Here is a 16,308-nt window from a genome sequence, read left to right as displayed (position 1 = left end):
AAGCTTTTGGGCTGCTTCCAACTTCGATAATGCTCATGCCCTCCAGGTCAAGGAAAGAAGTGATGTAATGCACTTAGCTGGGCCCCTATACAATGGAACGGAGAGGAGGAGGGCTTACAGGCGGTGACAAGTTTAGCACATGACTTGCCCCAGGGATGGCAGGAAACAAAAACATCCACAGCCATTGGCCGCGTCCCCTTCCCGACCGGGTATCCAGCTCCCATTCTGGAACCTTGAAGCCCTGATTTCCTGGGAAGAGGGGTGGCGCTAGCTGACGGAGCGTCAACCGTAAACACACACCCCCCTACGGAGACTGGCTGCGTCCTCTCCGCCGGGATGGGCGTGGGGCCGGCGGCGTGCCACCCTGTCGCCAGAAGGTCCCTCCAAAGCCAGCCAGCCGCGGCGCCCGGAGCCCACGGAGCACCCGCGCGCGAGGAGCCTGGGGTCCCCGGGGCTCGCTCCGAGTGACCGCGCCGCCCTCATTCATTCGGGGCGTCCTGCCCGCGGGGAGCGGGGCTTCGCCGCAGCTGCGAGGGGTCCCGACGCGGAGTGTTAGGGCTCTGAGCTGCCCGAGACCGAGGCGGCCCGGAGGTTTGCTCGGCGCCGCGGGAGCAGCCGCACCCCAATCCAGCTCAGCCCGCAGGGGTCAGAGCAGCTCGCGGAGCCCGCAGCCTTGCCCACCGCGGAGCCGAGCCGGATCCCGAGACTGAGCGCCACCACTTCCTCCTCCTCCCGCTCCTCCCGCCGCCCTGGGCCGCGGCCGAGCTGCGGGCGGCAGGCCTGGGCGTCTGCGGCCGCGGGCTCGCGGGAGGCGGCGGCGGCGGCGCGCGGGGAGGATGCTGCTCGCGGTGCCCGCGTCCTCGCCGTGCCCGGCCGCCCGCGGGGGCTTCGCTGTGGCCCGGGCGCCGCGGGCCGCCCGCTGCTGAGGCCGCTCTCCGCCCGGGCGCGGGCCGGCGGGTCCGGGAGTGCGCGCCCGCGCGCGCCGGTGTGAGCAGCAGCCGCCCCGCCGCCGCCCCATTGTGCGTGCGCCCGCGGCGCCCGGGAATATGTGGGTGAACCCCGAGGAGGTGCTGCTGGCCAACGCGCTGTGGATCACCGAGAGGGCCAACCCCTACTTCATCCTGCAGCGGAGGAAGGGGCATGCGGGCGATGGAGGCGGCGGCGGCGGGCTGGCTGGTAAGGATTCGCGGCCGGTCCCTGCGGGAGGGAGGGGGGTGGGGGCCCCCCTCCCGGGCGCTGCGGTGCGGGCCGCGGCCCTGGGTTTGCGGGCACCCGGAACGCAGCCTTCCCGTCCCACTCTAATGGTGGGAACGCCTCGGGAGTCGTGATTTTCAAACTGTTGAAAGAGATGCTTCTTTTCTGAGCCTGCCAGGCTCTGGGCGCTCCGTGTACTGGGCGCCCCATAAGTGGGTGATGGTGTTGGGAATGGAGACGAGCTAGTCTGGAGTGGGGGTTGTACTATCAGCTTTTAGGAACTGATTGCGGTACTGCTTTCCTCCCCCCATCCTTTTTTAAAAAAAGCAATCGCTTTACGTGGGGCACGAGTGGTGGAGGACGATTCATCTCTACTTCATTCCCTTTCGTGGTAATGGCAGGATCAGGTATAAAATGCTCTTTTGTTTGCAGGGAAGCAATCAGTAAGGAGCTGGTGCGGTCATTTCCTATAGTAGTTTGGACCAGAGGGAATGAATAAGGAAAAGGGAATTTTTTATTGTTTCACCGAATTAGACATAGCAAAACAAGTTATGTGGTGGTAAAAGGAATTAGCAGTCTTAACTGCATTGTAACTATTTTAACTCAGTCACTTCTCCCCGCACCCTCTCGCAAGGTATTCATATTGTAACTATTACAAAAACCATGCTGTATCACTCAGGGTTATAAAATCAGACCCATATCCCAAGTCGTGCCATATCAGAAAGGTTTTCCTTTATCAGCTAACAAGCTTGCTTGGTGACAGGTTTTAAGTAATCTTGAATTGCATAGTACTATTAAATAGAAAAAGTGAACCTTTGGTCTCCATGTTGGTTAGAATGAACAGAATTGAATTACTTTTTACAATGAAAACGTCACCAGAAAAAAACAGGCAAGGTTCAACCAGGAGAGAGACTGCAGCAAAGAGAGGACCCTTGACCAACCACTTGAAAATCTTACCCTCCAGGACCTTGCTGCTATAGCCCTTAGAAAAAAACACTCTTGATATAATTTGTATTCAGTTGTGATTGTAATTTATGAACTAGTTTTCTCAAGATTAAAATTCTAGTATCATATAGTATGGCATTTACTGGTTTGAAAGATCTTGGCTAGTGCCTCAGATAGCCCCTAAGTGATCTGATTTTTCTGCCCTTTTCTACCGCGGAAGAGAAGGGAATCTGCAGAACAGCAGGCCCCCACTCTGTAAACTCTGACCAGTGTACTAGCATAAGAATTTTCCAGTTCATTTTGTAGAAGTTGTTTAACTACATACATGAATATGTAACTTGCATGTCTAATATTGGGATCACCCCAGATTGTCCTTGAAGTCTAAGACAGCAATGTGGAGTTGATAGTTTATTGTATTAACAAAGAACCTTTCCTGCCTGTCGTTAACCCTCCTACTCCATGTTAACTACTAAGTATTTATTTTCGAGAGTCATTTGCAATAGGTTATGAAATCTTCAGAGACACAGAGCCTTCTTTTTCTAGCTAACATTGTTATTGTATGCCTACTGACTCTTAGAGCTATAACTGACTGCAGCCCTCTTGGAATCTCATCATTGGTGGCATTTCAGATAAAGTTGAACCTTTTTAATTGAGAAATCATAGCTTTTACACATATTGCTGGAATAAGTCATTCCTGCCAACAAAGACTATTTTCAGCCCACAGGAAAAACTGTTTGCTCTGCTGGGTTGGTGCCACATCAAACATGGCAAGAGCATTTAAAAAGTCCTCATTATGTACAGTATATTCTGATTCTAATGTGAATTCTTTCATACATTCATAAACTCACTAAATCACTTAACAAATATTTGTTGGCAACTTCTGAAGGGCCAGTGTCACAGCCTAGTAGGAATAAAAAATGTTGATAAAATAGTCATATAGATAAATTGATATGAAATTGCTACTCCACAGGGTCACAGCCTTGTTCAGAAACCAGAATCCAGCCTAGTGGAAGCGAAGGGAATTCTGAGGAAGAAGCTCAGATAGGGTTACCAGAGCCAGTGAACAGCACAGCAGTGGGGCACGGTCACCACCCTAGATGGCAGGAATGATGGTGCTGGAGGAGAGTGGGCTGGAGCCAAGCAGGAGGGGCTTGGACCTCTGAAAAGCAGCCACCCCTAGAAACTCAGACCTCAGCAAAAAGGGGATGGGGAAAACATGGCACTGCCTCTCAGCAACAGGCCAGCTGAGCAGGGTGTCCTGGCGATCTAGTCCCTAGGGATCAGCCTCCAAGGAGAGATGTTGGGGGTGGAACCTAATTAAGAATGATCAGTACTAAATCAGAAGACCATGACACTGCTCGCCCCAGTCAGGAGTCAGGGTAGGAGTGGGGGCAAGGAAAGATTCCCTGAAGAAGTGGCAGGTGAGTTGACAGTTGAAGAAAGAAGAAATTAACCTGTGAGGAGAAAAAGTATCAGTTGTTGGAGTTTTTCTGGACGAGCTCAGGAGCTCTCTGTAATGTGCATGCATCTGGACCAGTACACATGGTCTACTCATCAAATGATGACAGATGGGTAGGAAACCTGCTCGAAGTGAATTGGTCAGGAGTGCTCAATGGCCCATGATACTTGGTAACATGTGAGTGCAAAAGGTGTAAAAAAAAAGTGGGCTACGGTTTTAATTCAGTTATTCTCTTCCTAACTCCAGGCAATATATGAATATATGTAGGTATTGACACAAGATGTGTTTAAAGAAAAACAAAAAACTGCTCATCTTAACCAACAGACCTGAACCTTACCCACTGAGCCAATACAGCTAGGCTCTTTATGAGTTTCCTGACATTCTTTTTTTCTTTTTCTTTTAAATATATTTTATTGATTTTTTACAGAGAGGAAGAGAGAGGGATAGAGAGTTAGAAACATCAATGAGAGAGAGAGACATTGATTAGCTGCTTCTTGCACACCCCCTACTGGGGATGTGCCCGCAACCAAGGTACATGCCCTTGACCGGAATCGAACCTGGGACCTTCAGTTCACAAGCCGACGCTCTATCCACTGAGCCAAACCGATTTCAGCATCCTGGCATTCTTTGTCTTTTACATTTACACAACATTTTCAAGTTCATTTATTAAATTCCACCAAAAACAAAACAACAGCAGCAATAAAGACTTCTGTACTGTTGGGTTTTGATTGAGAGTAAAGTCTAGTATAAATAAATTTGGGCAAAATTGGTATCTTTTTAATATTGAGACTGACGGTCCATGAACATGGTATGTTCCTCGATTTATATAGATCTTTTAAATTTTCTCTCAGTGATGTTCCGTAGTTTGCTGTTCTAAGGACACGGCGTATACTTTCCGCTTTGCTGTCCTCGTGCACAGAGAGGACCCACTTTATAAAGAGATCAGGTTCAAATGGAGGGGTGGTTCCCAGACCTGCACACAAAAGCCTGTTGTGTCATTGTGTACAAATCAGGAATTTGTCATTGAGACTAGACAGTTTGCAATACGAACAGCTGTGGCAGATATCACCTGGAGGTCTGGGCCCCAGGTGTGCATCATGGCCAGTGGATACAGGCAGTGCTCAGGGGAATTAGAAAGCCACCAGGGCTGCTCTTCACACAGCTCTGTGTTCCCTAGTCCTCTAGGGCTCTGGTCTTTTCCAGTCCTTCCCTCAGTAAACAGACAGCTGGAGTCAAGCCCCAGCCTGCCTGTCACCAAGAGATGTGATTTGGGAAGTTTCTTCCTCGCTGAGCTTGATTTTTTTTAATATATGTATAAGATGATTTAATAACCTCTCAGCCAATCGATGTGAGCATTATGGGAGACACATGATGTCAAATACAGGAACTATAAAGAGCCATTCATAGTTGACATCCCATCATTTTTCTCCCCTTGCTGATGATCTCATGTAGGTGTTAGGAGGCGACTGCTCTAAGCAATTAACACCCAAGTGTGAGCCATTCAAGAGTTCTGCAGTTTATAGAGACATGGCATTTTTTAAGGGTGCTGTTAAAACAAATAGTATCTATCTGATAGTTAGGTAACTTAAAATGTTAAGTCAAATATTGAGGTTTTTTGTGAAAGGTAATTTTTGATGAGCAACTTTAAATTGTGTCTACATACCTTCTTTCCTCCTGGCCCCCTCCTTCCCTACCTGGACATGCGCATTTTGAAAGCTTGGCCAGTAAACACAGTATAGATGTTCCTCGACTTACCATGGGTCACATCCTGATAAAACCATCATAGTTGAAAATATCCTACCTTGAAAATGCACTTAAGACACTTAACCTACTCAACATTGTAGTGTAGCCAACATTAAATGTGCACAAGCACTTCCCATTAACCTGCAGTTGAGTAAAATCATCTAGCACAGAGCCTTTTTATATTAAACTGTCATGCAATATTTTATGCATATCACTATCAGCATTGTATAGTCAGAAAATCATAAGTTGAATCGTCAAGTCAGGGACACTCTGTACTCTCTCTCCTTCCCTCCCTTCCTCTATTCTTTCTCCTCTCTCTTCTCCCTCTCCTTGCACAAATGACTCTCTGCTATGGCAGATGGGACTACCAGAGAGAGGACCCGGGTAGAAGACAGAGAGGGGCCACCTTCTCTCTGTATATGTAGATACAGAAGTAGATTTTGATAGAGACATGCAGCTATAGAAAGATAGTTAATTAGTTAATTGGGAATTTGTAACTTAGGAATATTGGTTCTAGTACAGTAGTCACCCCTTATGTGCAGTTTTGCTTTCCACGGTTTTAGTTACCCCCTGGCGATCGCAGTAAAACGTATTAAATGGACAATTCCAGAAATAAACAGTTCATAAGTTTTAAATTGTGCACCATTCTGAATAAGGTGATGAAATCTTGAGTTATCTCCTGCTTGGGGTGTGAATCATCCCTTTGTCCAGCAAATCCACGCTGTATGTGCTGCCCATTAGAAAGTCACTTAGTAGCTGTCTGTCTGGTATTACAGTGTTTGTGTTCAAGTAGCCCTTATTTTACTTACTAATGGCCCTAAAGACATTCATGTAGCTTTTATCACAGTATATTGTTGTAATTGTTCTATTTTTTTAATTGCTCTATTTTTTTTTTATTGTTAGCTATGGTTGTTAATCTGCTGTGCCTAATATATAAATTTAACTTTATCAGAGGTATGTATAGGAAAAAAAAACAGAGGGTTTGATACTACCCATAATTTTAGGTATTCCCTGTATGGGAAGTGGGGGTGTCTTAAAGTATTCCCCATGGATAAGGAGGGACCGCTGTAGTTAAACCAGAGAGCCATGAAGAAGTCATTAACCCATTTCCCCCATTTCTTTGTGTGTTGTTGTTGTTGTTGCTTTCCTATTAGATGTGTGTTCTAGAAAGCTCAAAGGATGGGCCAGTTATTTTTTAAGGTGTTCTGAAATTGGCAAATGGCTTCTGGTGTGCTTCAGAGGGCATCTCACAATTTTGATTTCCACATCCCTGGGGAGCTAGGTTTCCTATGGGTGGGATCCGTTAAGGTTCTAACTCTCCATGGGAGATCTGGATTAGAAATTTTCATTGGAATGAATCAACTCTTCTACCTTCTGTTTGGTCCAAGTTGTACAAAGCTTGGTGAATAACTCTCCAGTTCATGAGATGAGGTCTGTGATATGCACCCCTAACCTTTCAGCTCAGGTATTGTAAGACTTGCTGGGCACGTATTTGCTGGAGGAAAGGTCAAGTAGAACATTGAGAACTTGGGTTCTGTTTACACTCTAAACAAAAAAAAGTGAACCCTGTTTATCCATTTAGTTTTTGTTTTTTTTAGATTGTGTTTAATACTTCTTAATAAGGAAAATTATTTATGTTTCAGTAGTACAAATGAATTTTTAGAAACTTCTTAGCCTAGGAACCAAGGTAGTCTAATAAAAATAAGCAGGACTTAAATTTACATTTGGACTCTTAAATTCATTTACTCTTTCTCACTCCATTGGCATTTTATATTATTTACATATCTATTACTATAATGAATAATGTAAAATAAATTATTTTTATTTTTATTTTTTAATATATTTTATTGATTTTTTACAGAGAGGAAGGGAGAGAGATAGAGAGATAGAAATATCAATGAGAGAGAAACATCGATCAGCTGCCTCTTGCACACCCCCTACTGGGGATGTGCCTGCAACCAATGTACATGCCCCTGACAGGAATCGAACCTGGGACCTTTCAGTCCACAGACCGATGCTCTACCACTGAGCCAAACCAGTTTTGGCTAAAATAAATTATTTCTAAAAGCATCTTCATAATAAATTTTCAAATCTATGGGGTCTAAAGCTAAATTTCAAAAAGTCATTGTTAGTATGACCATATTTTATAAATGCTTGATCAGTTGTTTGCGCTATAGTATTTAAGCAATAGGAATATATCACTGTCTTTTAATAAAATTATAAAGTGTTAGTGCTTCTTTTCTACTTTTATCTTGATACCCAGATGTGGGCCCTTTAACTACAGTTCCTGTAAGATCCTAGAGGTGTGAGTGCATGCGCACAGTGCATGTGTGCTGTGAGGTACATGCATTGAGTGCATATGTGTGTATTGGGAAATGCAGCGAGTGAGGGAACAGAGGGCATGGAGTGAACTGGTCGGGGGTCCACCCTCAATCTCAGGTCGGATGTTGTCCTGGCTACTTTCTTCTGGGCAGATGCCCCTCAGGGAGCCATGGGGACTCCCACGCTCTGTAGAGTAGAGTACCCAGCTCTGACAGGCAACAGAGAGAAAATTGGGGTCTGAATACAGAACAGTGAGTTGGCATTTCCCTGCACTCTAACACCCAGCTCAGCCTGGCCACTGGGCAGTTCTGATTGGATGGCTTTCACTAAGCAATACGGACCATGTGGACCATGCGCTGTGCTTCACCCAACCTCCTCCCAGGATGCTAATCCTGAGGATAAGAACCGCAAACTTCCCCTTTCTTCCTGTTCTCTGTTTCACAATTGGATCACTTCTAATCTCTCAAATATGGCCCTGCCTGAGTGTAACCTGTGATCTTTAGGAAGAGGGTGCCATGTGCCCTCTGACTATTTATCTGCTGTCACCTGTTTACCTGAGCCCACTGTCCCTGTCCCCTCCACCCCACTCCACCCCACTCCCAACCGCAACCCCGTCTTTCCTCATAAAAAGTCGTTTTCCCCTCTTCTGAAAACCCTCATCCTCATGGCAAATCCCATGGAGTCTTCATAAAGGCATCATGTAGTTTTGATTTTTAGAAAGATTTATAAATTCATGGGCTTTTTTTCCAGGTCTCCGTTTACCATGGCTACATACTAGTAATGAGGGTGTGTTTGACCAAGCAAGCTCTCCATGACCTTTTCACAACTTAAATAACTCAAGTTGTACCCTTCGTAGAAATATCTATGAGGATATAATAACTTCAGCTACCAGAGGACACATCCTCCTCTTTTTTCGTGTGTGTGTGTGTGTGTGTGTGTGTGTGTGTGTGGCCATTTCAGTTTGTCTCAGGGACTGTCTATAATGGAGTGGTATAGTTGTACCAAACTCTAGCATATGTACTTTTATTTTTATCTATTTATTTTAAGTATATTTTATTGATTTTTTTTTTTTTACAGAGAGGAAGAGAGAGATAGAGAGTTAGAAACATCAATGAGAGAGAATCATCGATCAACTGCCTCTTGCACACTCCCCACTGGGGATGTGCCCACAATCAAGGTATATGCCCTTGACCAGAATCTAACCCAGGACCCTTCAGTCCACAGGCTGACACTCTATCCACTGAGCCAAACCTGTTTCAGCTAGCATGTGTACTTTTAAAGGCCACTTAACAGATTTTTGCTGTGCCTATAACCCACTTTTTTAGATGAGCACAAAGATTTTATAAAGTCCGCCGAAACCGGTTTGGCTCAGTGGTAGAGCGTCGGTCTGCAGACTGAAAGGTCCCAGGTTCGATTCCGGTCAAGGGCATGTACATTGGTTGTGGGCACATCCCCGGTAGGGGGTGTGCAAGAGGCAGCTGGTCGATGTTTCTCTCTCATCGACGTTTCTAGCTCTCTATCCCTCTCTCCTCCTCTCTGTAAAAAATCAATAAAATACATATTTTAAAAAAAAGATTTTATAAAGTCCTAAATACCTTTTACCCCCTTGTTGTAACTCATCAGCTAGATCTCTGTCTTAAAGGATCCATATTGCTTACCAGTACACGGAATAGGAGAGAGCATTTTTAAAAAGCTTAATAAATAGGGATAATCATTTTTGAAAGGGCCTTGGAAATGTCCTTCCAATAAAGTGTAAATGTCAGAGAGAACATCTGTGTGTTTTAAGATTGTTTATGGTAAGTGTATTTATCTTCCGTTGTAAATTGTATTTGCTGTGAAGGAGTTTAAACCTCTTTGGCGGTGGCTAAGCTAAAGGACTTTCTGGAATGGAAGGAGACGCAACAATATCCTCTCCTAAATGTGTGACCGTGGTGCTTAACTGCTTTGAGAGTGCTATTCATCTGAAACTGGGGATGGTTCTCCCCCCCATCTCACATGTTTTCTGTGGGGATCTAACGAGATACTGAAAGTCTGTTACAGCCAGAAGCATGTCAGGTATACTACAATGTGAGGATGCATGTTTCCAAATGAAGTCCTCTCTTAACAAAGTTTCATCCATCTATTCAGCAAAATCTGGTTGACTGCAAGCAGCTGTATCAGAAATCTACTGAGCAGCCCTCAGTCCGGTGATCTTCGAGGACTAAGTCAAAAGAATCTATAATAATAAAAGTGTAATATGCTAATTAGATTGGACGTTCTTCCCCATGTCCTTCTGAACAACCTTACTGACAAAACTGTGGCTGTGGGGTCCTAAGCCCCTTGCACTTTCTTTATTTCTTTTAAAAAATATATATTTTATTGATTTTTTTTTTTACAGAGAGGAAGAGAGAGAGAGATAGAGAGCTAGAAACATTGATCAGCTGCCTCTTGCACACCCCTCTACTGGGGGTGGGCCCTCAACCAAGGTACATGCCTTTAACTGGAATCAAACCCAGGACCTTTCAGTCCGCAGGCTGTTGCTCTATCCACTGAGCCAAATCAGTTTTGGCCCTTGCACTTTCATGCATCAGGCCTCTAGTGTGTACATAAAACAGCCTCGCCCACAAGGAGCTGATAATCATTAAAAAGAAGGAAGGACATAGGGGTAGGGGAAGGAAGAAGGAATAAGTGGGAAAAGAAGAGAAGAGAAAGGAAAAGAAAGGGAAGATGTTGGATATAATAACGGGGATAGTAAATTGTCAGGCTACTTGTTTCTGAAATCCAGGTGAAGTTATTGCTTATTTCTTTGTAAGTACAATAATGCATTATTTTAATATCACACACACAGTTAACCAGTCTCATGTACCGTGAAAGTTTATGCACCTTTAGATTCGGTGTACTTTGTTTCTGGCTCAAAGGAGGAAGCAGAGAGAAAGCCTCTTAACTGTTATGGAATGGGGGGTGGAGGTGAGCGTAGGGCGGCAGCTTTTGTCTAGGTTGCCTAGGTATAATCCGGGAGAATGTAAAATGCACGTAGTAAGCGTTTAAATGTTGTTTAGTGTAAAGGTACAGGATGGTTTGCTGGGATTAACAGGGAGAATGAAGATTCAGGCATTAAGAAGTATCAAACTTAGTCCCTCCAAAAAAACCTGAAGGATCTAGAAAAACATCTCTCAGAAAGAGAAATTTCTCTGGAAGGACTCTTGTGTTCCTGGGCAAGTCTGGTCCTGATACCAACTAAATAAAGGAGGGATTAGTACTTGGATATTAAATTTAATAACTCCTGGCATTTTAAACCCAAATAATTATTTTTTAAAATTTATCTTTATTGTGGAAAGGATTAGAGATGTCCCCCTTTTTCCCCATAAACTCCCTCCACCATGGACCTGTTCTCCCTTCACCCCCCAGGCCTTCACCACACCATTGTCTGTGTCCATGGGTTATGCATATATGCATAAAGTTCTTTGGCTAACTCTCCCACCCACCCACCTCCACCTTCCCTCAGATTTATCAGTCTGTTCATGCTTCTAGGTCTCTTGATCTATTTAAAATATATATATATATATATATATATATATATATATATATATATATTAATTTATTTTATTTTATTTTATTTTATTTTTTCAGAGAGAAAGGGAGAGAGAGGGAGAGATGGAAACATCAATGATGGGAGAGAATCATTGATTAGCCAACTTCCTGCTTGTCCCCTACTGGGTATTGAGTCCGCAACCGGGGTTGTGCCCCAACCAGGAATTGAACTGTGACCTCCTGGTTCATAGGTCTATGCTCAACCACTAAGCTACACTGGCCAGATTGGATCTATTTTGTTCATGAGTTTATTTTGTTTGTTAGAATACACATATGCGTGCAATCATGTGATACTTGTTTTTCTCTGACTGGCTTATTTCGCTTAGCATAATACTCTCCAAATCCCTCCATGCTGTGTCAAAGGGTAAGAGATCCTTCTTCTTTTACTGCGGCATAGTATTCGCATAGTATTCCATGGTGTAAATGTACCCTAGCTTTTTTACCCACTCATCTACTGATGGGCACTTGAGCTGTTTCCAGATCTTTGCTATTGTAAATGATGCTGCTATGAACATAGGGTGCATACATTCTTTCTGATTGGTGGTCCATTTTTCTGCCTGTTCTATGAAAGTGGAGTCTTCACCTCCCTATGGGCCTCCATTGGGTTCTTTGCTGTTGTGATGGACAAGTTGAACTTCGGGAATGTGGTTGAATGCAATTCTATTTTCACATCACAGAATCTCCTAGCATTAGTAGAGTTCATTAAAGCTATGGGGATTTGTTCAAATTATGCATATCTCGAACATCTTAAAAGAAACAAAATAACTGATGTACACCTTGACCATCGTGACTTTTATGAGAGCTTCAAACCCGATGAGGTGTTTTCAGTGTGTTGGCCTGTGATACCTGAAATGGGGGGGGGGGGGGGGGGGGAGACAAGGGGAGAGAGAGAAACCAAACACCAGTTAATGGCAATTCTATATATAACTCTGGTGAATGAGGACTATGTGATATAGGAAAAATCTAAAAAGGAGAAAGGGTAAGAATTAAGGATACTAAAAGGAACAAACAATGCCAGCAGGACCTCAGAATGGCACTAAATGCTTCCATTTATTTGCATTGCATATGCCTTCATTTCATCAAAGGAAATAGATTTTCACCTTCTCTAAAATGGCTAACAAATTGAAAGCTCTGACAGAACTGTGACTTTCCCACCATTTAAAGTTTATGTGTATATATGTACCCTCATGTAACTCTGAAACTGCTTGAACTTGAGAAAATTGTCTCCTTTCCCCTTATATTGGAGAGAGGCCAACATTCCTGAGTGTTATTCCACGTGGTATCAAAAGAATGTGCCTGAAGCCAGTGACCTTTATAATCACTGTACACTTTTGATGGGGAAGTATTTACCACAATACTTTCTTTAATTTAAGGGCAGTAGAATCTACTTGTTTTTAGCTTTAGCCTTGGCGACAGGCCAAATAACACAATGATGTTCTATACTGCCCCTACAAATATTTTAAAAACAAATACACATGAGAATCCCCGTGTGTGTGTGTGTGTGTGTGTGTGTGTGTGTGTGTGTGTGTGTGTGTGTTTGTGTGTGCACGTGCACTAGAGGCCCGATGCATGAATTCGTGAACTGGGGGGGTAGGGGTGAGGGTCCTTCAGTCCAGCCTATGCCCTCTCATAGTCTGGGAGCCCTTGGGGTTTGTCTGACTGACGGCTTAGGCCCACTCCCCTCAGTGGCAGTCGGACATCCTTAGCGTTGTCATGGAGGCAGGAGAGGCACCCACCATCGCTGCACTTGCCAGCCTTGAGCCCCACTTCCCCTGTGGGAGTGCACTGACCACCAGGGTGCAGCTCCTGCATTGAGTGTCTGCCCCTGGTGATCAGTGTGCGTCATAGCGACTGGTCGTTCCTCCATTCAATCGATTTGCATATTACCCTTTTGTTAAATAGGATTTGGTAGACTCTGGTATTTTTAAAGAACATTGTATGTGGAGAAAGGGTTTCATTAGAAAAGGGTAATACTGCTTCTGCAGAGCCATTGGGTAATGGAAGAGAGGTGTTGGAGGTATAAAGAGAAGCCAGCTGATGTCTCAGGTGGAGTCTACAGCATGCAGTGGTTGTAGATGAACTTTTTTATTTTATTTTGCCTTATCTCTATTTTTACTCTCTGGCTAATTCATCACTCACTAATTCATTTATTTATTCATCCATTCATTCATCCATCCATGAAACATAGGTGTTTGCTACATTTTTTTTTAAACCAAAAATGCAGAAATATATGACATCATCCCTGTGTTTGAGAAACTGGATTCAGCAAGAATCTGCACAGATGTTTAAGACTGAAATTAGTTTCTTGGGTTTTGTTGGGACTTAATGAGAGGCTGTGAAGTGCAGATTGGATTGTGTGCCCTCTATGGAGAGTTGTTACTAGTGTGGTATGGTGATATAGCATCGTGGATCGTCCACCGTCTCATCCTAGGTGATAGGTGGTTTGAGACTCTGCCCCAGGCTGGGGTTTGAGAGCCTGGCAGTGAGCACAGGAATGGGGTCAGGCTGCTCCCCAGCTGTGGGCAGTGACACAAAGTGGGAGACCAAGGTGAAGCAAGACTCAGGTGTCGGAGAGTCAGACCCCCTCAGAGACCGGAAAATCAGGGTCTAGGCTAGGGGTGTCGAACTCAATCAGAGAAGGGGCCAAAATCTAAAATCCAGCCTAAATCTCGGGCCGAATGGTTTACTGAACAGTCGTAAACTGTCATTGTGATGGAAACGCAACGGAGTGCAGTGATGACAGCGCGGTGCGGGCCACATTGCAAGGCCTGGCGGGACGGATTTGGCCAGTCTTCATCTGGGGCAGTGAATAGAGGCAGCTCCTCCCAAAGATATTAACTGGTTCCAGCTGCGTTCTGTGTACAAGGGTGTCTACCTGCTGGGGGTCTGTGTACATCCTTAGGCTGAGTTCTCCATAACTTATAAATTTGATATTTCATTTTTATGTTAATAATAATATGAAAATAAAATACTCTTTTAAAAATATGTTTTTTATTGATTTCAGAGAGGGAAAGAGAGGGAGAAGATAGCCGAAACCGGTTTGGCTCAGGGGATAGAGCGTCGGCCTGTGGACTGGAAAGGTCCTGGGTTCGATTCCAGGCAAGGGCATGTACCTTGGTTGCGGACACATCCCCAGTTGGGAGTGTGCAAGAGGCAGCTGATCAATGTTTCTCTTTCATTGATGTTTCTGAATGTCTTTCCCTCTCTCTCCCTCTCTGTAAAAAAAATCAATAAAAAATTTTTTATTTAAAAAAATATTTTTTTAAAAAAGAGGAAGAAGATAGAAACATTAATGATGAGAGAGAATCATTGATCAGCTGACTCCTACACACCCCCAACTAGGGACTGAACCTGAAATCCGGACATATGACCTGACTGGGAATTGAACCATGACCTCCTGGTTCACAGGTCAATACTCAACCACTGAGCCACAACGGCCGGACATAAAGTAATCTTAATACAAGTTATTTTGGGTTATTGGAATGACTACTGTAGGGCTAACACCTGGTGCTAGTGCTCAGATAAGCATTTGCATTTATGACTGAGAACAGTTTGAATACAAAAAGGATGCATTTGGCCAAAGGAAGGTCCATTAATTGCACAAGACACTACACAAGGTTTTCTGAGTTTAAATAGAGGAAACGGAATTGCATAGCGAAAGGTGCATTCCAGGAACCTGTGAGTGTTCCCTATGCAAGTGACAGTTTACTGTCAACAAAACAACCTCATTGTTCACTATAATTAATGAGGTCCTTTCAGACTTTTGTTAGTTTTATAGTTTTGCTGCATTTAATTTGAAAATATATTTTGGTTTCCTAATTATAAATGAGCTCTGTGCATAAGAAGTTTTTACTTGGATTTATGTTTGTATGTATTTAAATAACACCATTTGAAGGGGGGAAAAGGTAGTTTGAGGTGGGGCTGTGAGACTGTTTCTATCTTTAAGGTTTGTAGTTCACATTTGGGAAACTGAAAGCTAGAAGAGACTAGGAAAGATGATTCTTAGCTCCCCCTGAAGCTTCCCTAAATTCTTGAAGTTAATGGTTAATGTTCTCAGCAAACAATGCCTTTGACACAGTCACGAAGACACTTTGGAAAAGGTAAATGTTTTTAGTAACAATATGTTTATTTATATGGTTCAAAGGTCCAATGATATTAAAAGGTAGACAGTGGAAAACTACTCAGCCCTGTTACCCACTCACAGGGACCACGGTATTCACGCTTTGTGTATCTTCCCCAGGTCCTTTTTGCATGTACCAGTGAATACCAGGCATGGCTTTATCTCATCTTCCCCCAGCCCCTTGTACAGAAAGGTTTTTCTGCAATTTCCCATGAGCAGTATGTCTTATATCAGGACATAGATGTCGTCATTCTTTTTTTTTTTTTTTTATAGCTGCTATTATCCCGTTACATGGCAATGTCATATATTTAACCACTTCCCTATTAATAGATACTTAGGTTATGTTCGTACATTTACTATAAAATTGATGCTGCAGCCCTAACCAGTTTGGCTCAGTGGATAGAGCATCCGCTCGCAGACTGAAGGGTCCCAGGCTCGATTCCGGTCCAGGGCATGTACCTTGGTTGCGGCACATCCCCAGTAGGGGGTGTGCAGGAGGCAGTTGATCGATGTTTCTAACTCTCTATCCCTCTCCCTTCCTCTCTGTAAAAAATCAATAAAATATATTGATGCTGCAATAAGTAACCTTGTGCATGTCCTTTAGCCAAGTGAAACGTGGCTTAAAGGAAAACACCAAGAAGTGGAATTGCAGGGCCATTGGGTACATGCATTTGGAATTTTGATTGATATTGTTGCCAAATCACCATCCCTCAGAGTTTTAGCAAGTTACAGCCTCACAGCGGTGTGTGCAGAGGGCCAGTATCCCCAGTGCTGTTAAAGAGCATGCGTTATCAAACTTGGGGTTCTTGTCATTCTGATACGAGAAAAGGGCATCTTTTATTTTATTTTTTAAAATATATTTTATTGATTTTACATTGAGAGGGATAGAGAGTTAGAAACATCGATGAGAGAGAAGCATCGACCAGTTGCCTCTTGCACACCCCCTACTGGGGAT

The 16,308-nt window shown here is 43.8% G+C and overlaps 1 protein-coding gene across 4 annotated transcripts in view; it reads left to right on the top strand.

The window, feature by feature from the left end:
* The first annotated feature begins 232 nt into the window (after positions 1-232).
* TBC1D9 (TBC1 domain family member 9) overlaps positions 233-16,308 on the top strand; it is a 93,716-nt gene continuing 77,640 nt past the window's right edge. For 2 of the 4 annotated variants that reach the window (XR_006740738.1, XM_036423668.2), the window contains exon 1: positions 241-1,176. Coding sequence is in view for 2 of the 4 variants with exons in the window: in XM_036423668.2 (XP_036279561.1) it covers positions 1,047-1,176 (130 nt within the window). In the remaining 2 variants the exon portion in view is untranslated. Of the gene's footprint in view, positions 1,177-16,308 lie in introns of all 4 variants that reach the window. The other 2 variants (XR_004985586.2, XM_036423669.2) reach the window with 2 other exon arrangements.

This window comes from Pipistrellus kuhlii, unplaced genomic scaffold, assembly GCF_014108245.1.
Source record: "Pipistrellus kuhlii isolate mPipKuh1 unplaced genomic scaffold, mPipKuh1.p scaffold_m20_p_8, whole genome shotgun sequence".
Classification (NCBI taxonomy): domain Eukaryota; kingdom Metazoa; phylum Chordata; class Mammalia; order Chiroptera; family Vespertilionidae; genus Pipistrellus; species Pipistrellus kuhlii.
The sequence above is the reverse complement of the archived record's forward strand: the minus strand, read 5'-3'. Positions and strand labels throughout refer to the sequence as shown.